General features: G+C 45.6%; 1 protein-coding gene across 3 annotated transcripts in view; it reads right to left on the bottom strand.

Annotated features, from left to right (window-relative positions):
* Positions 1–26644, bottom strand: part of bicd1a (bicaudal D homolog 1a) — a 54431-nt gene that overhangs the window by 2881 nt on the left and 24906 nt on the right. For all 3 annotated transcript variants that reach the window (XM_036518013.1, XM_036518014.1, XM_036518015.1), the window contains exons 2-7: positions 20203–20415; positions 13682–13834; positions 12293–12802; positions 7660–8778; positions 6149–6300; positions 5452–5662 (exon numbers count right to left, since the gene is read on the bottom strand). In XM_036518013.1, the coding sequence (XP_036373906.1) occupies positions 5452–5662; positions 6149–6300; positions 7660–8778; positions 12293–12802; positions 13682–13834; positions 20203–20415 (2358 nt within the window). The remainder of the gene's footprint in view (positions 1–5451; positions 5663–6148; positions 6301–7659; positions 8779–12292; positions 12803–13681; positions 13835–20202; positions 20416–26644) is intronic.

Genomic DNA, 26644 nt, shown 5'->3' with positions numbered 1-26644 from the left:
CAGAACACAACCACTGCACAATGCCACTGGACAGGGCCGAAGCTGTGGCTGCCACAAAAAAAAGCCTAGACTGATAAAACACTAACACACTCTTCGTCATTTAGCATTTATTATCATCATTATTATTACTATAACATGGTCCAAACTATGCACGACTGAAAATATTCAGAATATATGATATGATAATACGATATTTGGAGTAGAACCTATTTTTCATGACCATGTGCATTTGTGTCAGACAGAGAAAGTTAGAGAGGAAAAACAGACAGAAAGACAGAGATGCACATTTCACATTCTGTACCATTACATTCCATATCCCTTATCTATAAATACTAAGAGCAATACATTCATTTTAATCCATATGCAACAATGTACCATTGTACTACTTCACTGACTGATGTACACCAATGCTGGAATAACACTGAAGTTGAAATACTCTTGACTTTAGAACCATATACATAATAATAGATAATAATAAACCTTAAAGGTATGAAATGAATATAAACTGATCATAACCGTTTCAGTAACAGGTGAATGAAACCCAGCTGACAAGGCATTCCTCAGCCCATCCCATGAAGGCACACAGCAAAGAGAGCACACTCACCACACACAGGGAACAGAAAAACATCAAACGTACCATTTTACACAAAGCACTTATATATTCAGTACAGTTACAGATTTACACACGAGACAACAGGTACGTCTTCCCCCGACCCAGTATGTACAAAATGCATGCAAGCATCACAGTCAGCTGTTGAAAAGACAGATTCGTTAACATTCAGTCAAAGATGACGGAACTTAGAACCTGAGGTTCTTCTGTATTCTGTGTTCAGAATCAACACATGTTGATTCTGAACTTTGTGGCAACATTAAGATGGGGTATGGTTTATACTGCATGTGTAGGCCGTACTGTCAGAAACCCTGTGGGCCTATGGAAACCCAAATGAATTACAACGACTGGAATGCTTCTATAAGATGGCAAATAGCACGTGGAATGTATGGAATTTGTTAACTGTATACTGTGTATGTGGACCAAACAGCATTTGACAGGTTTGACTTCCCCTTGTCTTTGTAGCATCCCAGCTGCACAGAGACTTATGGCAGAGTCCAGTACCTACTAGCAGGGAAAAAAAACTGTTTGGTGAGTGAACACTGCCACCTTGTGGAGGGAGACAGTCACTGGGCAGGAAGAGAGGACTTTTTTTTGAGGCAGTGAGAGGTATGAATGTGTGTGTGTGTATCATATGTGTGCTTGCATGAGTGGGTGGGTGTGTGTGTGTGTGTGTGTGTGTGTGTGTGTGTGTGTGTGTGTGTGTGTGTGTGTGTGTGTGTGTGCGTGTGCCTTGTGTGTACACCTGTATGTGCATGCATATGTGTGTACGCCTGCACATGTCTGTGTGTGCCTGTGTGTTTACGCGTTTGCGTGGATATGTACGGCTGCGTGTGTGTGTCTGGGCGCGTGCTTGTGTATGGGTGTGTCTATGCGGGGACATGTCACTGCCTCCTGCTTGAGGGACTTGGGAGCAGGGACTTCACAGAGTGGAGGGCACACTGGTTTCCTTCCTGCACTGACCTGCAGCAACTCTACAGGAAAAACGGTCTCAACGAGTCCTCTCTGTGACCCACAAACCACATGAAGCACCAGCCAGCCACAAAAAGAGCATGTCCTACCTGACAACACCACCACAACTTAAAACAACAGACTACAATAATCCCTCACTAGCATCCCTGGGTTAGCACACTTATCTTACCCAGTCAGGGCCTACCTGCACCTCCAGCTCTCTCACGCTCTCTGTCTCTTTCCCTTGATAAATGAACTATTTGCTTAATTTAAAATTCTGAAATCTCCACATACCCAGTAACAGACCACATGTGCGTCCATCAAATTAAGAAAAGTGTTTAAACAATTCTTTGAAAGCCAATATGGCTTCATATTACAGCACTGCAGAACTGTGTTTTAAACGGACACAGATGTGCCCGCACAATGCAAATAGTATGGTGATTGTTATTATATGTATTAAAGATATGAAAAATATAATGTTGCCAGTGTGGTATGGGAGAAGGGATTTGTAGACAGTGAGTGATCTCAGGATGGTTGATGAATTTCACCTTGACGTGTGAAAATGAAAACATCTTTGAGTTTTACATGAGAGCTTCACTCAACTACTAACTAACTAGCCCCAAAGGTGACCAGTCTGTGTGGTATGTGAATGAGCATACGTGCATTTCTCTGTACAACTTGAGGATGCTTTGAGTGAAAATCACATCATGCCTGTATTCAGTTCAGAGGATTCCTGTCAAATGCTTTTTGCTCCACGAATTTACCATAACAAAGTTGCCTTTGAACACCAGGCCACATAAAATGTATTTGCACCATCTAACACCCAAAGCAATTAGAAGTGCTGTTAAAATTTGGCTCTATTGTGTATCACAGAGTACCAGAATCCCATAATCCCATGGTCTGGACTGCAGACAAACACTCTAATTCTCACTGTGTGTTGTTGCACTTTGCTCCGCCAACGTAGCTGATATTTTGAGAAACTGAACAGAGACAGGACAGACTCTGTAGGCTGCTGTGGTTGCCTGGACTAGGCCCAACAGGCACTTTCACAGACACGCCTCAACTTAATCGCTCTTCCTGACTCTAATTTGTTCAATTTGGCAGCTTTTGGCCGGTTTTGTGCCTTTCACCCCTTTTACCGTATGACACTGAGCCAAATTCTGTGACAAGTTTCAACATATAATGTGTGCAAACAAAAGAAAAAAAAATCCACATTATGTTATGGATTATAACAATTATTCGTGAGCAAGTACAAAGTCAAAGAAACAAATGAACCGCTATGGCACTGGAAACCAGTATCACTATTGTACAGATTTGGATCATTAAGGTTAGATACAAACACAAGTGATGAGGACTTTGTGTACTATGCTTGTGCAGTGGTGAATGCTGGCCTTTTAGTCCGGTAAGTGGACAAAAACTGTCTGCAAATTACAATGCAATAACAAATGTTTCTGTCTCTTTTCAGGATTTGGCCTCCGGCCCTCCGAGTGAACCCAGCCTGAGCTTCTGTGTGAAATGTGTCAGACAGATGGGGGCATTCAATCAATCTTCTATGGTGTGTGATCCTTAACTCTGAGCAAAAAAAAAAAAAAAAATTAAGTTAGGGATTTCAATTAACCCCTCATTTTTACACACTATCACATGTTTGGCAGTTGCCAAAATGAGTGGAAAACACTGCAAGAATGGCCACATAATATGGAGATGTAATACTTGCATAAATATCTAACTGAAATCTGGAGCCAAAGACATCATGGCTGTGAGACTGAATGCCGCCCTGAGTGTGTGAACTATGAGTTTGCAAGACGTATCCATATCATGCACCCAAAGCAAGACCATCTTTCTCCCATAGCTAGGGCTCCCCAATTTCAGCGGAAACCGCCAAACAAGGCGATTCCTTGACTTACAATTATCCTTAAATCAATTACCTCTCACTAACTTTGTATTACAGTACACTGAATTTGTTTACTCGTGATTTCCTCTGGTCATGGTACTGTATAGTGACTTAGAACTGTTTCAACTTAATTAGATCGGGTGCTGTTTTAATATCATGTCAGACGAGCAATATCAGCTCAGCTCTAATGAACTCAGTGCTACAGCATAATCTGATTTCCCCTGATAACTGAAGACATGCTGCTGAAACAATGATGCAGCTAATGCCTTTCAGCTGCGCAATGCTCAGGACTGCTCTTCAGTACGGCAACTTGGTTACACAATTAATTACATTTAAAATCCGGAATTTCCAATTAGGGAGAGATGCCAAAAACGGGGAGCCCTACCCATAGAATAACTACATAGTGAAATACTGAGAGACACCACATGGGCACTGCTCTGAGTCTTAAGTCTTCCAATTTCCAGAAAACCCATAAATCTTTTACACCACAGTTAGCCACGGGGTGGTGCCATATACCCACAAGTCAATAAATCTACACTGTAAAACTATTTATCCTTATGTGGAAGGCAATGGTCATGGACATGAATTAGACTTTGATTACACAAAGTTACTGATTAACATGTGCAATGAAAACAAGGAAGAAATTCAATAATATAATAATTATGGTGGTAGTGATGAAAATTCAGAAATATATTACCCTCATTGCACAGGCATCTACATTCTACACCCTTACAGTACATCGCAGACAATACATACATTTTTATTTATTCTATTATTATATTGTGCAGATTACATTTAGGAATTAATGAAATATGTGGTTAAATATAACAGTTAACTTCATAAACCTAACTTCTTTCCAAAAATAAATAAAAGAGATACAGAGTGAAGCCAGTAAAACCAAGAAGATCTATATGTCTCTCTGAGATTTGGAACTGGAAAAATGAGGAAGTGGGAATGAAGCATCTCTGAGTTTGGATCTGAACTGTTGCCCAAATGAAGTGGTCTGACTTCTGCAGTACTCTGTGATCCCTATGTTACATGTGGCAAAGCACAAATTAAACTCTACCCTCTAAAACAAGACAAGCGTTTGGCCATCCTAAACATTCCATTTATTGTTTTGATATCAATTTAAAAAAAAAAAACACGACCTCGTTTCCTTTCTGCATTTATATTCTGTGTTTACATTGCCATCGTTCTCAAAACCATAGTCTGCACAGACACGTGGTCTCTCTCACTGATGGTGTGAAACAGAAACAGAGTGGGTGAAAGAGCCGCAGACACCCCCACTACCTGAGAAGACAACGCATGCCTCAGACTGACCCTCAGTTTCTACAGGAAGGCCGGGCAGCTTGTGCTTCTTCTGAATGTTTAATCCCTGAGGAAAGTCTCACTGTGCATTCAAAACCGATATGCCGGAAGCAGGAAACAGGAAACAGGAAACCAGTCTGTCCTCCTCTCAGTGTCACCCTGGTGAGCGTCAGTGCCAGGCATTATGGGATCTGTAGGCACGGGGAAAGGGTTGGCTGGCTGGCGTGGTGGGAGGGGTAACTGTTGCCACAGAGCGCGCCACGCCCGTGCGGGTGCAAGTTCTGGCGGGGACGGGCACGGAATGCCGTGCCCCCAGGACGGGCGAGCGGTAGGGCGAGGTGGGGGCGGAGCTGGGGGAGCAGACGAGAGGAGAGTGGGAGTCCAAAGAGGAGGGGTGGCCGAGGTCAGGGGTACGGGCAAGGGGGCAGAAGTCTGCGCTGAAGGTGTGGGGGTCTACAATAAAGGTCTGAATGCCCAGGGTCCACTGCGGGTGGCCCACGAGAAAGGGCTGGGAAGGGGGTGTCCACGCGGACGTGGAGAGGGGGGCGTCCAGCAAGGGTGGGCTGCCCAACGCCAGGGGGACGGCAGTGGGGTAGGAGGGCGTGATGGGGGATCTGTGTGCCACAGGCGAGGGGAGACCCGTCGCCGCCGTGGGGCTGGAGGGCGCGGCGGGCCCCGCGGTTCGACTTACTTTGGGTGGGCTGCTCTTCATCTTGGCCACCTTGCTGGCGCGGCCGCGATGCGACTGCTCGTGGTCGAACTCCAGGTCCTCCAGGCGCTGCGTCAGCGCCAGCTTCTGCTGGATGGCCATGCGCAGCAGCGAGTTCAGCGTCTTCTTCTCGTCCTCCGCCGCCGCCAGCTGCCTCTGCATCTCGTCCAGCTGCGTCACGTACTCGTCACACCTGCACCGGTGGCGCGGGGGAGGGAAGAACAACAGACACGGTGATGACACAGTTCAGAGAAACTGACACAGTCAAAACACAACCCAGAGAAACTGACACAGTCAAAACACAGCCCAGAGAAACTGTCAGAGTCAAAACACAACCCAGAGAAACTGTCAGAGTCAAAACAGAACCCAGAGAAACTGTCAGAGTCAAAACACAGCCCAGAGAAACTGTCAGAGTCAAAACACAGCCCAGAGAAACTGACACAGTCAAAAAACAGCCCAGAGAAACGGTCAGAGGTAAAACACAGCCCAGAGAAACTGTCAGAGTCAAAACACAGTTCAGAGAAATGGTCACAGTGATGACACAGTCCAGAAAAACTAACAAAGTGACAACACAGGGCAGATAAACTCATGTTTATAACACTGATACAAAAATCTCAGCTCCCAGATTCCTTTCCAGTGTCACATGAGACTGTGAGCAGGTGTGCCCCACCCCTCTCACCTGGTGGCGAACATGGCTCTCAGGGAGGAGAAGGTGGCAGCGTCCTCCTTCAGGGCCTTCAGTTCGTTCCTCAGTTTCATCATGGTTTCTGTCACCATCGACTTCTCGTTCTCGTATTTACTCTTAAGGTTGGCCAAGGCGACCTCTGCTGTCTGCAGGGAGAAACCATGCACGTGTAAGGGGTCACAGTAAATCAAATCTAATTTCTGGGCTAAAGGCTAACTATTAAAATGAAGTGCGAAAAGTAACTTTGTTTGGATTTTTGAGAAAATTATTTTAACAAAGTAAATTGGCAGAACTGGTTAAATAAATATCTCCTCCCTGTAATTTTAGGGCAATTCAATTAGAACCAAGACACCGAAGTCATTCAATGGCTTCGACTTATTTACAGTGTAACACCCCCCTGGACTTACCAGGCATAATTCAATTGCTACCTGTAAGATAACTCTACAAGCTGCAGGCCTAGTTATCCTTAAACGTTAGAATTGTCCATCTCTGGCTCTATATTGTGATATACAGTGAGTGCATGAATATAACGCAAACAACATAACATCATTAAGTCATAATACTTCTTTCGATGTTTCTTTGGGGATGAGCAAATTTGGTAATGAACATCTACCAAACCCCTAAATGTAATGTCAGCAGTGTAGTATAGTGGTAAGGAGCAATGCTCATAACCAAAAGGTTGCTAGTTCAATTCCCCACTGGGGCACTGCTACTGTACCCTTTGGCAAGGTACCCAACCAAGAAATACCTCAGTAAATATCCAGCTGTATAGATGAATAATAAACTTAAGTTGCTCTGGATAAAAGCATCTGCTAAATGACAATAATGTAATATAATGTAACGTCTCTCCTGTCTCCTTCAAGAAGATTTCAGTCCTTCATACAGCTAAAGAGTCGAATGTTTGAGGCTGTAGGATGCAGAATACTACTATATTGTGAAAAAAATGTAGCTTCATCTGGCTCAGCAGATCAGGGGAGGCAGACGTTGCAGTGGTGGTTTAAAATGACCCTGTAAACACATCTGCCCAATCATATCTGCAACACATTAGTAAATAGTGACTCATCAAAATATTTTACTGAATTAGTAAATAATCTCATTAAAATAGAAAAACAACAGCTGGTGTAATTCTGTTTCAGAAGGACTGAGCATCTTGAACAATCATCAAAAATGCCCTAAACTCTATAACCTCCAGCCTACAACAGTGGAAAAACTGAGGTGGTAATTACACTAGACCTTGATGATTTAACGATTTCCCTGAATGATTTTAATAGGCATAGGTAAGGGGTGCTATGCGAAATGGGCAAAGTTAATAAGATATAAGAGACATTGAGGAGCTCACAATGTGAGAAAATTTTGTTTTGTTTTTTGGAAGAAAATTTTAATTCATGTTAAGCTTAGACATTACTGCTATTCAGGGTGAGCTATTCAGATATGCTATGGGCAGGTGTGAGACAGACTGGTGCAGGTGAAGCCCTGCTCTGCAGCGCCGGGGCCCCGGGGTTTACCTGTTTGTTGGCCTTGAGGACTAGCCGCAGCGTGGCGATCTGCTCCCTCTTGGTGCTGAGCAAGGACTTGAGCTTCAGGATCTCCTCCATGCAGGCCTCCTTGTCCTTGTCAAACATGGGGGCGAGCTCGCGGGCGGCGGCCCTCTGGCGGGAGAGCTGCAGGGAGCGGTCCACTGCCCTCTGCAGGTGCTTGATCTGGTCCCGGATGATGGCGTTCAGGTTGTAGATGTTCATGGGCTCCTTGCGCAGGTCGCCGGCGGGCTCCGGCACAGGCGAGGAGGAGGAGGAGGAGGGCGAGGCGCTGGCGACGGGCGAGCCCGAGGGCGTGCGGGTGGGGCTCTCCTTCCCGGGGTCGGAGAGCGGCTCCTTGGACGGGGAATCCATGGGGCTGCGGGGCTCGGAGGGGGCAGTGGCGGCGGCGATTCGGCGGGCGAGGCGGGGCGAGAGCAGCCCGCGGGGGTCCTCGGCGCCCTTCAGGCTGCCGCTGCGACCCACGCGGCCCTGCCGGTAGTAGTCCAGCATCACCCGGTTGGGCGTCTCGTTGTTGCAGAGGCAGACGTGGTGGTAGAGCTGCGCCAGCTCCTCGCTGAAGGTCACCAGCTCATCCTGCGCCGCGTTGAGCATGTTGTGGCTCTCGCTGGCCACGCCCGACACCGCCCGCAGCTCCGCCTCCAGAGTGCCGATCCTCTCCCGCCCCTCCCGGCAGCTGCGCTCCAGGTGCGTCACCTGCTCGTCCAGCGTCTGCAGGCGGCCCTCGCTCCGGCTCTTCTCCTCCGCGTAGCTCTCCACCGTCTTGTTGTACTTCTCCTTCAGGGCCTTCAGCTCGGCCTTCAGGTCGATCACCTCCGTCACCGCCACCTTGTACTTGCACTCCAGGATCTCCAGGCCGTGGATGTCCACCTCGTACTCGTGGCTGTTGGGGGAGGAGTCGCCCTTCTCCGGCTCCTCCTCCAGCTCCATGCGGGCCTCCTTGTCGCACTGCAGCCGCTTCATGGCGTTGACGCGCTCCGTCAGGCGGTGCACGCGCTCGTGCTGCTCCGTCAGTGCGCCTTGCGTATGCTCCAGCTGCGTCTGGGACTCCTGCAGGGTGGTGAGCAAGGCCGCCTTCTCCCGCTCCACCTGCAGGGGGCGACACCGAGGCGTCAAGCACAGACTCGCCACTGCATCACTCCTGCATTCCTGACTCCCAGTGAATAATGACAGCTGTCATTACTATTAGCAAACAGTAGGTGGTGCTGTGAGTTTTCGCCTTGACCTGTTGATGTGTGTCATTGCAGTTGTTATTAAAAAAAACAGCAGGGCAGAAATGGCTGTTGTTGTGTTTGCCTGCGTTTGTGTGTTGCTCTAGTTCCTCTGCACATGACATATTATTAAACATAATACTGAACCTCTTGCAACACCACACAGCCTCAACTCGGATCAGGAATTGTGACACTTTGGGGGTAACGAATGATGAGTTTGGCTGGCGCCTCGCAAACCAAGCCCCACTCTCTGGAAGAGACTCTCACGGCTGAGGAATTGGCTTTGTTCAGCCATCGCATCAGAGGAGCCAGCCATCAAGAAGGCCCGTGTGCTGTGAGCGTGAAACCCTATCGATCCCCCCCGCTGGAGCAGACCCAGGAAAACAAAAGGCAAAAATCTATAAATAAACAAAGGTCCAAAAAGGAGGCCGTTGACCAATGGAAGTTCAGCGGTGAAGGAGTTCGGCCCCCTCGAATTTTCCCGCATGTCAGTAAAGTTATAAATACACCTCATCTGCAGTAGGAATCATAGAACCCCAGAGGAGGGTGAGCGGAGCTCATATTTCACCCATAAGCACTGCAGCACGGCGCTGTACACAAGTCAACACTACAGGCTGACGCCTGAGAGTTTTCTCTCCCTTTGTGTTGCGAGACGCTAGACTCCACAGCGCCACCTGCAGACAGTGTCCTCATAAGGCACATATCTGTACTGTACTGTGCTGCTTACTGTTGTGCTAATCGGAAAGTCAACTTTTTTGAAAAATAAACGGCTCAACCTCTGCAAGTGTCATAGCTACACACCAATCTTATGCGCATCTACAAGTGTGCTCTGTTTATGAAACGTGCGTGTGTGTGTGTGTTTACACATGAACGGATGCATGCATGTGATTAATCAGGAACACTAAGCAGTTAGAAATGGAGAAGTCTTCAGGTTTCAGGATTCAGTTGAGCTGTTGAGGAGGCTGTAATTTCTGTTTATAACTGGGTCGCTTCACATCACTTCCTGTGACTGAGAGAGTGAGAGAGAGAGGAAACACCCATTTAAAAGGTATGTTACTTCACTTAGTCTGCGGTGATAAATAATGTACTATTAGAGTCCTATTAGACCCTAGGAGCTTGCGAAGAGTATGTCTTTGAGAAAGGAGGAGAGTGAGAATGAGAGAGAGAGAGAGAGATTGGGGGTGGGGTCAGAGAACATGGAAAAGGATGGGGTGGTGAGAATGATAAAGGGATAGGCTGACAGAGGCAATGATGGAGAGGAATAGGAGCAAGTGAAGAAGAGAGAGGGCTGAAGTCACAGACACAGAGTCTTTCTGGTAAAGGTTTGCATCCATTTCAAAACACTGGTTTGATTCCCCGCTGGGGCACTGCTGCTGTACCCTTGGGCAAGGTATTTAACCCACAATTGCCTCAGTAAATATCCAGCTGTATAAATTGATAACATTGTAAAAACACTGTAACCGACGTAAGTCACTCTGGATGAGAGTGTCTGCTAAATGCCAATAATGTAATGTAATGTAAAAATGCAATGAACTAATGATATGCAGGCTAACACAACTACATTAACTGATCTACTTCTGGTCATGTACCTGTATCTGTGTATAAGTGTTAGTGTATGTCTGTGGTTTGGGTGTAGGCATGAGTGTATGTACATGTGTGTGAATAATCTGTGTATCTGGGCTCAGGTCTATAGATGGTATAACAGCATAAATAAATATAAAGCATAAGGAGATCTTATAATTTATGTGAGAACTTTATGCTTTATATGCAGTGCTAACTCTCCTGTCAGTACCTAAATAATGTTATTGATTTGCATATGATTCCCACAACAAATGCAATTTTTTTTTACAGTTAAGATATTAATAATTATCCAGAGGTAGGTGGTACAGCTTGCTGTAGAGGTGTCAGACTGTGCACAAATGAACAGAAGGTGTAGCAGCACACAGTTGGTGAAAATTTTGTCTTGGTTAGAAGCCCGGAAAATGGGATCAATCTTGCTGATTAAAGTGACTTTCCCCACAAAAACACAGTGTTGATTTAATATTGATCACCCCGAGCAGGACGGGCCAGATGTGCTGATTTAATACAATGTCAAAGTGGCAGCGTGGTGTAGCATTTAAAGAACTGGGCTTGTAACCCAGAGGTTGCAGGCTTGATTCCCAGCCGGGAGCACTGCCACTTCACCCTTGAGCACGGTACTTAACCTACATGACTGCAGGTAGTATCCAGCTGTATACACGAGCAAAATCTAAGCCATGTAATTCACCCTGGCTAAGAGCTTTTGCCAAATAAAAAATTAGTAATCATTACTCATTATCTTGATTATTAATTTTAGCTCCATGTGCTATGTTAAAGCTTAGCTGCCGACAAGGGTGGACATGTATGTAGTAGAGGCTGCACCTGCAGTCTGGTCTTTTTAAAGGGCAGCCACTTCCTGCTGAAATTCCCTGTGTTGTCTGTGACGCCACTTTCTATTTCTATTTTTACTGCGGTCCCCGGAGCCTCAGTGAGGTGCCTGGGGCGTACAGAGCCACACAGTGCATGCTCTCTGCCCATTCCAGTTCTGCCCCGATACACGCTAATGCTAACCAGCCCGGCATGTCACCCGCGGACACTCATCTGCCACACGTCACGCTGAATGGACGAAGTCCCATTCTTACATAATTCATACGTATTCCTTATATAATTTTTAGAAAAAGCTATGATAGGAATGAGGGAAGGTATATCCCAAAACATATGACCACAGCCTTTTTAGTTAAACAGGAATGTTTTTTTTTGTATACGCCACCATAACCAAGGAGCCTGTAGAGGAGTGGAGAGGAAAGACTAGGCGTTCTGGAATAATTGTATGTGTGGCACAGGGTGACACAGGTGGATGGTACCCATGATCCTCCATTACATGTAACCGTTTGTCTTTTCTGCTCCTGCGGTGGATGGATTAACACTGTCCACAAACCTCAGGGAAGCTCCGCCCGCTACAGACGCAGCAGAGGAGTGGGCGAGACGGTCCCTTTCCTAATGAGATGAGCTTTCAGACACAAAAGTCGATAGCAGGCTGATAATGCATTAGGTGTGTGAACTTCTAACTTTGTCTTCCTGTGTACACTGCATTGATTTGCTCATAGTTAATGCTGATGGGCTTTGGTGTGGGGGCATCCTTCCTGGCTTGCACACAGACATGCAGTAGCAATGTCATCACACTATAGCAATGCCACAGCCATGTTGAGACAGCGCTGCTACCTCCACAGATATACAGTACAGATATAAGATACGGACATTATTGCTTGAGAATCCTGACACGTGACCTTGGCCAGCCCTAACAATCCTAATATTTTTGACCTCACCGGCCCTGGCAACCCCCTGACCTTTGACCCTCCCCAGCCCCGTCTCACCTGCAGGAGCTGCTGCTTGAGCTTCTGCATCTCGGAGAGGTTGAGCTCGCTGAAGAGGTCGGACACCGGGTGCAGCGCCTCCCCCTTTCTCCCCGCGGGCCGGTAGTCCCCGTTCATCTTGGCCAGGGCGGTGCTAACGGTGCCCCCGAGCACGTGCCCGTTGCACTTGTTGCTGTCTTCGTTGTTGGGCGAGTTGGAGGCGGCCGTGCTGTTACCGCTGCCGACGCCGCTGACGCCGCCGCCCTCCTCGGTGAACTTGAGGCCTTCGACGGAGGCGAGGGCCAGGTGGGCGCTGGTGCCGTACACGCTGTCGCTCAGGCTCAGGTACTGCGCCAGCTCCTTGCGCAGGCCGTTCTTCTGCTCCCGCTCGTTCTTCAGCGTGTCCAGCGCCTCCTCCAGCTGCGCCTCCGAGATCTCCTTCAGCCGCAGCGCATCCTCCAGCTGGCTGTTCAGCAGCACCGTCTCCTCCTCCAGCACCTTGATCTCGTGCTTCAGCCCCTCGTACTCCACCTGAGGTTAGCCCAGGCCAGCGAGAGGCGGGACGGAGGAGGCAAAATTAGTGATACAATAACTGATATTCAAATCATGCAGAGGATAAAAATCCCAGGATGCATTTCTTTCATCAACCCTGATTGTACAGGTAGTTGGGCTAATGGCCAGCACCAGAGAGATATGTTTCTGTTGCACGAAGGCAGAATTAGATTAGCGTGAACAAGTGAGAGAGGATTACAAAGCACACTGGGTACCATGGGAAGAGTCAGCTATTCCCCTGGCCAGTACCTATTAGATTGACATTTTAGTGTAAAAATGCCTGTAAAAATCTACACATTTTCATGTGTTGGGGGGAATCAGCAAGTCTGAGAAATAATAAAAACAGTGATTACTCCCTTCTTCCTTCAATGGCTACGATGGAGCCTTGCTGTTGTTCTTTCTGCATTCATGAACTTTGACAATTTTCCCACACTCCCACACTTTACTACGGTGCTATTTATGCTTTATTTATATTTATTTATTTATATTTATATTTATATTTTTATTTATGCTTTATGATTATTATTGCTTTTAAACATTGCTGCTTGTTAAACATAAATGAAAACAACTCCAGGTAAAAAGGAGGGATGCGCAGTTCCTACTGTGTAACTGGACTGGGCTTTTAGGGTAACTGACTTCTTACCGTGGGAGCAAGTGACAATGCGGGTTTTTGTATGCACATCAATGTGGGCAGGAAAAGCTCGCAACAAAACACTTGTGATGCAATTTCACCCATTCTGGTGGTGTGTGAGTCAGAGCTCCTGCCCCACGCCCACCGCATGTGACGTCATATGAAAAACCGGAGCTGGAGACCTGGCCCAGCTCTGTAAACGACAGCTGGCAGGAGTGAGGACACACCTGGTTCTGCTTGAGGGTGGACACCAGCTTCTGCAGGGTGATATTCTCCTCCTCCAGCTCCGTGTAGTCCTGCAGCAGACGCGCCTCCCGAAACTTATACTCCCGAATCTCCTCCTTCATCCTGGTCCTCTGCAGCTCCAGCATCTCGTTACTCTGAGAGAGAGAGAGAGAGAGACGGAGAGAGAATGAGCGAGAGAGAGAAAAGGAGAGAGAGAGAGAAAGAAGGAGAGAGAGAGAGGAAGAGAGAGCATGAGAGAGAGAGAAGCGGAGTGAGACATAATTGTACACCAAGAGGTGTATGTTAGACAGCTCTGTACTTTCTAATGTGCTCCATTAAAAGACATCAGGAATCTCCTTAGACCTCAGTGTTAATCTCCACCACTCAGGCACAGTAGTAAGCCTGTCAACCTCACACACAGGTGGTAAGACTAATGCATTTCAGAGCTATCTCCAATTCACCTGAATATGTAAATCACACACACTAACAGTGCTAAATGGACACAACACTGGGTAAGGCATCAAGCCTTGGTAGCTATGTAACTTTTTTCCCCTCAAACAGTTAGTACTGTTTGCAAGAAGGCGATATGGCAGGTGGCAGCTGCATTTTTAAATGGTTTGAATGCTAATCACGGCAACTCAGGGTGAGAGGAGTTAGTGAAAATATATAATCAAGGGAGCTGCTGCTTGTGTTTATTTTAGCTATTTAGAAAGTATGAAAATTCTTCAGTGTACCAGACCAAATTGATTCTGGATTGATTCTTCTTCTGTATTTTCCCTTTATTTGTGGTGATACTGTGGACAAACAGATTGGTTAGCCAGTAGTTTACGTGCAATGAAGTAAGTAATTTTAACCACTTGACAGGACTCACTCATTCACCACACATCTCCCCGTTTGTGATTCCAAGTGTCATTCGTGAGAGCGGATGACCCTTGGCAGCTCCGTGACACTGTGGATCGAAATGCATTCATGGGGGGTTTGTGAAGCACAGATCTGAGCTCTGGATATTGCCGTCTTCTCCTCGAAAGAATGGTTCTCAAAAGAATCAATTTCGGTGTAAGCCTGCACACAACGATGTAACAGTATTCATAGAGTATTGATAAAGTTAAGCCACAATACTAAGCTTAATAGAGAGTGGAGACTGCACAATTCCCAGAGTGCATCTGCATTCCGCCTGCTGTTCCTGAATTAATGAAGACAGTGCAACACCACCCACATGCAAGCCCCCAGAAAGGAGCCAATCGGTTTCCATGGTGAGCCGGTAAACACTGCAGCAGATTGAAGCCGTACTTGTATATGTGCGACGAAACCAGGCACCGTTGTTATTATTAATATTCAGTGCCTGCAGCACCACCTCCATCTGCATGCAATATGTAGAACAGCAAGAAACTGAATGTGCGAGTCCCTTGTTTTTTTCTGTAAGCTCTGAAACTCAGCAAATGGCTGTGGTACATTATTTGTCTGTGCAGAGGCCCCTTCCAAGACCTGTATTTCTCTGCAGGTCACTTTCTCTGCAGGGCACTTCACCGGGTTTCTGTATTTTAGACACTGCAGTTCCACAGTTCTGAACTCTCTCTTAGGTGAAATGGCAGAGAAAAAAAAGGAACACTACATCCCTGAAGACACACAAATGGCTCTTTCTGTGAAAAAGCCTGGAGTCAGCACTCTCATTCCAAAACCGCTAAAAGGAAAAAAAAAAAAAAAAAAAAAAAATAATAAACAGGAAATCAATAAACATCAATAAACAGGAAATATTAATCGATAACTCCAACAGTTATGAATAAAAACAAACAGAGTGTTCTAGCATGGAACAATTAGTGATAATTCCAATTAGTATAGAAAGACACAGACAGACACATTTAGTAGGGAAGAACATCAAAGCAATGCTCTGACAAGAAAACTCTCTCCTGGATTCCACTGCTTGGTGGTACTATACGAGAGGACAACATGTGGACAGACTGAACCAGGCCTCAAAATGTCTTTGTTTCAGCCACCAAAGGGCTATGCACAGGTTCTAACAGGAATAACTGATTAATGAAGGTATGTCAGTAATTTAGTGTCTGCATGGTAAAGTCGGCAGGATACTGCAATCGCATCAGGGAGTTTGTCTGGTGACATGAAATTATCCACTACCATGGGTTCTTGTGCCTGTAATTGATAAAGACTTGAAAAACTGGAATACACTGTGTTCGGCTGGCAATACACCAGGAGCCAACTGCGGCCAGTGTCAGAAGTTCCAGCCAACAGCATAGTTTGGGTCGCTTTTTGGTTTGTAGACCTGTGGGATTGTAGGATTGAGCGAGCGCTGTCCCGTGGTTTTTCTAAACACCGCAGTAATGGTTCACCTGTCCTTTACACAGACACAGTGTGAAAGCTGTCATTTCCGCTGTGTGCTCACACATTAATGAACCTTGCTCGAGTGCCCTCTGGGAGCCAAAGAGGCTCTTGTCTCAAACCGAGTGAACTGTGAGCCCCAGACCGAGTGAACAGCACGCACAGATAGCAAGATGGCAGCCAGCCAGCCAGGCCTTGAGACGCGTTCAAAACCGGGAGCAGTAAGTCCACCGTGATGCAAGGTCAGGTGCTGTATTGTCGTATTCATTGACGATAGTGAGGTCGTCGGTGTCAAAATAAATGAATAAAAAACATTATTTTGTTTTTGAAGTTAGGTGCTAGATGTTGTGTGTTGTTAGATGTAAAAACATCAATTCATTCTTTCACAAACCATTTTGATGTCGGTCAGCCTTAGGAATCCAATGATATATTCAAATGGTATGGAAATAAAAGTGACACAGCAACAGAACATATTGTGAAAAAAAAACTGCAGTCCACGCATACAGCTGGATATTTAATTTAGCAATTCAGCTCAAGTGCCTTGCTGGAGTGATCCACCTGGGATCTGAACTGGCAACCCTTGGATTACAAGCCCAGGTGCTTTAGCGCTTCTCCACAGTAGCACCAGCACTCTGCTGCATGGTTTGGATCAGCCTGCAGCCGAGGGCATGTTTCTTATTCACTGCCCGTGCTCAGTGAAGCTGCTGAGTGGGTCTTCTAGGGCTCCGGCAGTGGAGCACATGCGGCAGAAGTGCTGACCCATCTTAGGGGGTTAGTGGACCCATGAGGCCCTGGCCAGGGGTTTCACTGGTACAGAGACTGAGTGGGTAGGGATACAACTGTGTAATCAGTCAGTGCTGGGCACACCTAAGGGGTGTGTGTGTGTGTGTGTGTGTGTGTGCGTATGTGAGTGTGTGCGTTTGTGGCTGTGTGCACACAGATTTGTGTGTGTGTGTGTGTGTGTGTGTGCATTTAAAGATCTCAGCTTTAATTTCTTGGGGGAAAGGAGTTCCCATTATCAGTATTTTCATGGCACCGCAGAGTCACTATGACTACCAGGTGTCAAGCTGAATCTATCATCATTACATGCACGATCATTTCTGAAAGATGTGTAGGAGTGCTTGCATTTACTCTCTGCATTACCTCACTAGGTCAGCACTCGCTCCATTACAGCCAGTGGGACATTACCCCCTTGAGAGCACTAAATACACCTGAAATTTTCATGTCTTAATAAGCTGTAAACCTAAGTTATCATAAATCTAGTACATATTTATCTGCCCTTTAGCACCTGAAATGTTCTGTGAAAAATACTTTCCATGTACTCAGGCACCTGTGTGTAAACAATACAGAATAAAATAAAGAAAATACACAAATAATTATGTGTATGCATTAAGAATGCACGACTAAGGAGAGGGTTAGCTTTCAGACTAATTTCCATTAATAAAATTGCACCTCATTGACCACTGACATTAGAGACGTTCACCTAAACCTGTGTACTGTAACCATTAGTCTAAGAACAAAAATAGAAACTGAAGAGACCCGATTTTCTTCCTCTAGGTAGACAAAAATGAACAAGTTAATGTTTTCAATCTCCACTAAACCTGAGCAGCGGATCAAACACTTCATACTCCACACAAAACCCCTCCCCCACAAGCATTAACCTTGGACATCCATGTACGTATTAATGACCATACAAGCCTTTGGGAGTATCCTAGCGGTCCTGCATTTGTACCATTGACCTGTTATGAATGACTTCATCCACAAAAGAGAGGGTCCTGTTCTAATTCTATCAGAGTCATTAACCACAGCGCGAGACAACAATAACGAACACGAAAGACCGCTGTAATCCGCACAGCGCACACAATCCGAAACAGCGTTTCAGACCAGTGCGCCGAGGAGGATTCCCGGAAAACGAGGCGATCAGATACCGCCGCATAACAAACGAAACCCCTTCTGGCTACGGCATCTGTCTTGCCGCTGTAATTAAAAAATAGCTGCCTGCGCTAATTGGCAGAAATGCCACCCAGATAGATGTGTCACTCAAAGGAACGGCAAAAGGAGGAGCCTGAGGATGTCACTGTCAATACCTCTGCAGGGGATTACAAGTCACCTGATCACACGGCACGCAGGTGACAGGTAATTCTGTAAGCCCTTGAGGCTCTGCGGCAAAACAATTAACATGTTGATTGTGTGTTATCACTTTTCCACCACAGAGCTGGAAACAGCCGGGCTCATTAATGTCTCTTTTCCAGTGTAGCAGTGTACCAATGTAGCAATATAGGATCCAGAGTGGATTGCTTAGTACAGGTCCCAGGTGGATTTCAATAGCCTACTGCTGTCTTGCTAATGTAAGCTCAGCCTGCTAACATTACTGGTACCGGGTTATGAGACAGCTGTGGTCAGAGACAGCAAGCTGCATAACTACGACACTTACATCAATGTTGAAAACCCAGAAATGAGCAAATAAACATGGAGGGGAGTTAGGAAAATGTCGCCACCACTGATCAGGGGTAATATGGAATTTCAGTTTCAGCTTTTTGTTTTAGGAACACCTCGGCCCTGCACCGCAGAAGAAGTGCACACCTGCGAAAATGCCAGCATTCAGCCTGATACCTGATGTGTGCAACGGCTCACGTTGTGGGTAATACAATGGGAAAGCAATGAGGAATCAGGCTGAGCTGGCTTTGGTACCAGTGGAGCTATCCTGGTTCCAGCTATACAATGGTAAAAAGAGTATCAGTTGCCAGAATCCTGGAAAGTCTGCATCAGACTGATCCTCTGTTTCCTCTCTCTGGTTACGGCTCTCCAGTGAGTGGGAGCACTTCCAATGGAACCCCTTAACTGTGAAACAAGCAGGCACATAGAGTGCTGGGTCTACGCATACTGCCATGAGAAATATAACAAAACAAAACAAAAAAAAAAAAAACATGAATGAAATATTGCATCCTAAAAACTCTGCCAGAGTCGGGTGTGTGCTCCGTGATCAAGTTTAGGTCTGGGCACACGTAGCTTTGCCCATGTGCCAACTCAGGGCATTTCTCTTATCCCAAAGCTTAGTGCTGGATTTGCCCTCCACAATAGGGCTCTGCTGGCAGCGTCTGACCCTGGCCCAACCTCCCGGCCCGGGTGACTGCTGACACACTCGCTCCGGCACTCTGGACGACCCCTCCGTGACCCTTGCGTGACCCCGCCTGCCCCCTTGCTCTCACCCAGGTCAACAAAACACAAACAGGACAGGACTGCTTCCTGCCAGAACAAAAAGAGGGCTAAAGCAAAGCAGGCCACAGCACGCAAGCACCCCCTCTTCCCCGCAGCGTAAAACTGCGTTAATATTTAATTATGGCTGAAATGTACAGCTTCGATATATGTACTCAGTATTCTTAAAATCCTCATTGCCTAGATGAAGAGGGGGAACTGCACTCCCTGGACTAATAATGCGATTTCTCTGATATATCCGATGACCCCATAATGGAGGCACTTTAGCAAGCCTTGCAGTTTTTCATCTGGCTCATATCATAGCGCCTGGAATTACAACTGTGCAAATGGCCCAGGGAACAATATTCCTAGTGACGCCACGATCAGAACGCAGAGCCTAATCACTGTTATAAACTGCTCTTTTAGAGATCCAGCTGGGGTACTGCTGTAGGTGGGGAACTGGTTTTCTTAACTAAGAGCTGCAGGTTTGAATCCAAAATGGGGCATTGCTGTTGAGCTCCTGAACAAGGTATGCATGCTAAATTATTTCAGTGAAATATTCAGGTGCATGAGTACATAAAAAAACAAATCACCCTGGTTGAGCATGAAGACTAGATTTAATCAACATTATACCATCAATTTTATTATCTGTTATTGTACCTTGGCATGGAATCAATCAATATGTATCCTTAACACTGACTCATAATTAAATGCTTAAGTGTTTTTCAATAAAAATACAATTTCTGCATTCATACTGGTGATGGCTGAAGTCACCACTCTGTGTTTGTGAATGTGTTTCAGTTATTTGTGGGTCAATATAAGACACGTGCTGATTGAAAGTCAAAGTATAAAGAAAAATAATGATAAAAAATACAACTGCACATTTATCATTTTAGTGAAGTATCTAGGCGTACAAGTACACAGTAGGAAGACACCCTGGTTAGGTCTAGCTGGTGAACACTATGAATAACGGCACCAGAAAACGAAGCCTCACCTCTCTGAGCTCCTGCAACACCCCATTTAGCCTCTCGTTCTCCGACTGCGTGTTGGACGCCACGGAGCGGTTCAGCTTCAGCTCTGTCTGCAGCTCCAGCAGGCGGCCCATGTAGTACGCCTCCTTGGAGGCAGACTCCTGCAGCAGCGTCTCCTCGTTGGTCTCGCCATCCTCCGCCACCTTGCGCTGGTTCGAGTACGCCTGCCCGAAAGCCTGCGGGGGTGGAAGAGAGAGAGAGAGAGAGAGAGAGAGAGAGAGAGAGAGAGAGAGAGAGAGAGAGAGGGAGAAAGTGTGAATGAGAGAGAGAGAGAGAGATAGAGAGAGAGAGAGAGAGAGAGAGAGAGAGAGAGAGAGATGGAGAAAGCGTGAATGAGAGAGAGAGAGAGAGATAGAGAGAGATGGAGAAGGAACGGGTGAGATAGAGAGAGAGGAGAGAGAGAGAGAGAGAGAGAGAGAGAGAGAGAGAGAGAGAGAGAGATAGAGAGAGAGAGAGAGAGAGAGAGAGAGAGAGAGAGAGAGAGAGAGAGAGAGAGAGAGAGATACGCGTCAGGAAATGCCTGTCTTTAGGCAGGCCAGACAGCTTTGCGCCACTGTGGAACTGATCTTGCGACCAGAAGGTTGCGGGATCAAGACCGCAGCTGACCAAAAGGTTGCAGGGTACAAGTCCAGCTGTACGGTTGAACATGGTATTCAACCCAAACTGCTAAGAAATACATTACACTACTTTCATTTATCACATGGTCTTATCCAGAGCGACTTACATAGGTTACAATTATTACATGTTATCCATTTACACAGCTGGATATTTATTGAGGCAACTGTGGGTTAAGCACCTTGCCCAAGGGTACAACACCAGTATTCCAGTGAGGAATTGAATCAGCAACCTTTATGTTACAGGCCCTTACCACTACGCTACACTGCTGTCTCGACTATGCCACACTGGTGCCCTTAAGCAAGCATCCAGCTGTATGGATGGATAACATGTTAAATATAAGCTGCTTAAATAACTCTTGGGAAATGATGGGGGTCTGCTAAGGAAATGAGAAATGTAATGTAATGACTGCCAACGCAGGAAAAACATCAAAAGGATAACCCTTCGAAAAAGGAAGAGAAATGATGTTTTTTCATGCATATATTCACTTTATTTGTTTACCACTGAGAGCTGCTGGGCAAACTTGTAACTCCCCAAACCAGCAGCGTGTACCTCTGGGATACATCAGATAACATTTCAACCTATTGCTTCAATCAATAGCAACCTTGTTCCAATCTTCCTGACAAGAGAATTCACACTGCTCTGATCAGACCTGTCATGACAATTGAATCCCCTCCTGAGACAGAAACACAACAATGCTAAACCAATGTATGGAGCATGATGCAATTATGGCAGTTGAGAATAGCAACACAGCGACACAACTCTGAACAAACAACACCAGAGAACATTCACTGAGACTTATTGCAACAAAAAAAAAACCTGCAATACTGTGGCGGTTGTCTTATATGAGCCATCTGGCCTGTTCTTTCAATATGGCCCCCCACCAAGGTCTCTAACCACAATATCCCCTTTCTTAAAGTCAAGTATCACACTGGAGCAAAGGCTGTACTTTTTTTCTCTTACTTAATATTACATGTTTGATAAAAAAAATGTAACACTTGTTTAAATTCACATCTCAGTTAAAAGGCAAAGGGCATGGACGGTAGAAAAGAGACATAACAGAACGGATACCTCTCTATACACTGTATTTGCCTTATTGAAGAATGCTTAACTATCAATGTTAAGAGACCGGTAAGATCAGCAGTAGCCTCAATTATAGCTGAACGATCACATCTCTCCTGATGAGAAAGCCCTTCCTGGAATTGAATACTGCTGAAGCATGGGGTGTCTACAGAATCTCTGGCACCATGGATACACAAAGTCACACCCGAATAAGATCATTTGCCAAGATAACCTGTGCCATGACCCTCCCCCCCATTGTGACATCATTGACCACACCCCATTACCACCTTCTCCATCCAATCGCCTGATAGTACTATGCCTCAAGGATCTGGCGAGGTCCTACCGCGTAGGGTACGTCAGTCCTGCAGTGAAATTCCACTGGCTTACTAGCAGACTGCAAAAAGCAGACTACAGCAGTCATGATTTGAAAAATGGCTAGACACGAAAACATGAAATAAAAAAAGACACACGTGCGAATACTATGAGTAACGGCGAAAATCATTCAGTGGCCTGATCATTCAGTGGATCTTGGCTATTAACTGTGATGTGTGACTGGAATAAGCACTCAGGAAGACTTTGCCTCGTAGGGGAAAATCAATGCCCAGCTTACTCGGAGAAAAGAAAAAAAATATTAGGGAGGGGGAAAAAAATCAATATGAGGTGCAGAGCAGCTCTGAGCTGCGGTGGAGGTGGGTCTGGAAAACATTGTGAAGAGAATGTGTGTTACTGTACATACAGTGTGCGAGAGCATCCACTTCCTTTCCTGCTTGGATACCTTCTCCCAGTCCTCTACAAGTGTGCTGATGCAGTGTGAGGGGGCTCCTGAGGAGTAATTACCCAGAGCAGTAAGTATGCAGGACTGCCAGCATTATATGGTCATGAGGAAGAGCAAATGCATCTGCTCCAGCCAGCGTGAAGGTGCCACTGCGCTCTTCATCTACTGATCTTGGTGTACTGATCCCACACCCTTCTGGTTCAGCATGTGGAACAGCCTGTGTTCAGTGAATGCACATCCACATTGGTGGGATGCCGGCTCTTGGGGACTGTAACCAGTTTGTGAGTTTGAATATCCCACTTGTTTCATAAAGGCTATGCGAAAATGGCCAAAGAAGGAACAGGGGAGGAAAGGAAAGGAAATGAAATGAAAGATGAGGATATGGCATCAATGCGTGCACAATTTTGTGCGCTGAGACACAGGGAGTGTTCTTGGTTTAATGATCTTTATGATGGCATTTTCCTGGTACTTCCTCTGATAGATAACTATACCCATTAAATGCACCACAGTGCATAGGACCTATAGCTCTTACAAAGAAACCTGTCTTCCATCCAGTCTAGCTTGATTTGGCTGCTTTGTCTTTCGACGAGATTAAACACTGTCCCATACCAAAGTTCACCTGTGATGATTAAATTTATGATAGCTGGGATTACGGCAAGGTACAATTACTGTGTACAATCACACAGCATAAGCAACTTTGAGATGGGGGTCGGTCTGAGTGGCTGCTTATGGATTCTAGTGTTAATTCTAATGTTGAAAACACCAAGAGAGACAACAGGAATTGCATCAAATGGTGTGACTGAGCAGAAAGAGTGACAATACGGGTCGTGTGAGACACCTTTGACAAAATTAAGAGTAATCATTTCTTTTTTTATTTTCGAAATTCAGCAAGTACCACCCACTGGTGAACATTCATGTGAACACTGTTTGTCAGGTTATCTGATTCCCACATTCATAACCTAAGAGCTCTTTGTTTCTGTAAATGGTGCCTCAGAGTTACAGCAAATTCATGCATATTTTAGTAGAAGGAGGACAATTTAGGAGACAGGAGAAACTCAATGAAGCGGGTCCTCTATGCAAAAAAAGTTTTTATTCCCCTTTAATATGGATTCATTTTTATTAAGTCAACAACATGACTAATATGGATGCTGGGAATAAGCAATAATCAGGACTTTGCGATACATTTTGTAGCAGAGGTAATTTATCATGGTTAAAATTTGTTCTGCTTCAGTGCTGCATTTCAGACAGAAGCACATTGCTATGGAGGGAAAATAATGAATCTCCACTAAGCACAGAGAGCCACTGTGGGGAGAGAACTGCCTTCTTGATATTTACTGCTCTACTGAGATAACATACCTAGCTTTATTCTTTGTGCAAACATATACATGAGCTTCTTAAATTCCATTCAAAGTGGAGATGTAATGTCTTGTAATGTCTTTATTCTTTATATTGGCTGCTGGGTAAAAAAGCTGCCAAAGCTGGACAGGTTGATGTATATGTGTGTGTGTGTGTGTGTGTGTGTGTGTGTGTCTCTCTGTGTGTGTGTGCATGTGCGATTGAGATAAGAGAAGCAGGCAGCTTGGCAGCTGGCTGAGCTGTTGATACTGCTCATCTATTAACCAATCACTACTGTCACAGAGCCACAGCAACGGCGGACCCCCGCCTGGTCTCCACGGAGACACAAGCACACAGCACGGTGGGCAGCAGCGCGGGCCAGGGGGGACAATGGTCAAAGTCAGGGATGAACGCTCCCCTTCATTCAAGCTCCCTGCATGAGAGAAAGCCACAGGAAGCAACATCAAAGAGAGAGGAAGTTGCGATTTGCATGGCGTTAATTAAACCAGACTGAGAAATCAACATTTGCATCTTTTAATTGAACGGAGGCGCTCATCCCACAGACTCCCACAGATCATAATAATGCTGTCTGATAAGACGGGAGGGGGCGCCACTGTTGACGCACGGGTGTATGCTTGCATCTGGACACTGTGTCCAAGCAGAGACTAAAGTGATATTCAGCTAATAACTGGCTCCAATTTCTGACTCGGTCACGGGCACATCATTACTTTCACACTATCTAATACAGCCCTGTCTATCCTGAGTTTGACAGGTTTTGTATTATATGAGCCGAGTCTGAAATGAGCTGAGTCTTCTGAATGAATTTTAAAGATGAGGTCCAAATAGGGGCATTCAGAAACACACATGATTCAAGCATAGCTTAATAAAGGTGACTACTAATAAGCTTACAGTGGACTGAATTAAACAGTCAGTTTTTTCCACTGTAAAGCTGATATAATTTCTGGCTACTGAAAATGTTTAAGAAGCACAGCTATCTACACAGACGCAAATGGGAGATTTTCAATGGAATAATTAAAATTGTTGTATTAAGTTGTATTCTGTGCTGTCAGATCCTACCAAGGAATGCTGTCTTTTTCATAAATAACAAGCTGTAGTTGATAATACTAAATGTATAATACTCTTAACATGGCATCACATTCTACAATGTAATGCAAGACAGATATCAAATCACTGACATTAACACTGTTTTTTAATTCAGTGCAATCAGAGCTCAACAACTTATGAACAAATGAATCTAGGAACAAGCAGATCTTTATAATGAATTATTTTATGCAGAGGAGAATGCTTGGATTCAATCAAAACTGTGGACCTCTTGCTATGAAAAGCTCAGACTGCCAATCAGATGGTGACTATTCCTCATATTTGTCAGAGGGCCGAGGTTTCTCTCTCCCCAGGGGGGAATACAGAACAGCTTTGTAATCAGTGCCTGTCGGGAGGTGACCCAGTACAAAAGCCTGAATTAATTCGGGGCCAGCGTGAAGCAGCTTAATACCGTGCTTTTAAATGAAAGCCGTTGACACTCATGTCCGTCACAGGAGCCTCTCTGGAGCACAGCTGAGGCCCTTCCAGCAAGGCAGACACCCCACAATGGAGCCCGCCACCCTGGGCAGCACCACCGTTACAGACAGATGGAGAGTGGGGAAACAGAACTGGCACGGGGCAGATGGTTTTTTTTCCCAACTCATTGCCTAGTGTCTCCATCTGGGCCCTGTTATTCAAATGAGAAACGACTGCCATTCCTTTTTAGACGCGTCTCTGAAAGGTAACGCTTCGAGTAGGAAGCCGCGATATCCCGTAACGGTGACAAGTGTCGCCTCCACGGACCCGCTGTGGTAAAACTACCACTGGGATCTTATCTGTTTTGTTGTTCTTTTCAAGCCTGGTTGCAACTGCCACTGAAACAAAGAATTTGATTCCATCAATGAGTGCAGAGAATGCAGTTTCCAGACAAACTCATATACTGTTGCAGAGGCAGAGAGAGAGAGATGGGAGATTCTAAGAGAATATTGTGAACACCCATTTATGCAGCAAACAGTAAATCTATTCATCCAATTTATTAGCTCACCGGACAGCATTTTCCTTGCATCAGCTGAGACAGATGAGTCCTTACAAACCAGAACCCTGTATCATTTTATTTGCAAAAAATCCAATTCTGAATTCTGTCCTGAGGCTGTCAGTGGCTCCTGCAGGTCGATAATTCATGCTTCAGGCCAGATCAGAGACAGAGTGGGTCAGCGAATGAGTGTGATTAAACTGAATGTGATGTGCGACGCGGAATGCCTTCCCCCTGTGAGACACCACACTGTGGACCCATGGGATAGTTCCTGGCTGATTTTATATACTGGGGAACAATGAAGAGGAGACAAGTGGAGCTGACACAGCAACTATGATTAATGTAGACCACACTCTCATCAGATCACCATAGGAGTCATACGCGTGTCTAATATTAACCAAAAGAATAAAGCCATATATTTTTTGTCCCGTTTTACTGAATGCTGCTTAGGTGACAAAGTGATATAAAAATAATAACACCTCTGTGAGTGATGGAAGTGATAGAACAATAATCATTTTAGTCATGTAGGTATTAAAAACTGTGG

The sequence above is a fragment of the Megalops cyprinoides genome, chromosome 23 (genome assembly GCF_013368585.1).
Source record: "Megalops cyprinoides isolate fMegCyp1 chromosome 23, fMegCyp1.pri, whole genome shotgun sequence".
NCBI lineage: Eukaryota > Metazoa > Chordata > Actinopteri > Elopiformes > Megalopidae > Megalops > Megalops cyprinoides.
The sequence above is the reverse complement of the archived record's forward strand: the minus strand, read 5'-3'. Positions and strand labels throughout refer to the sequence as shown.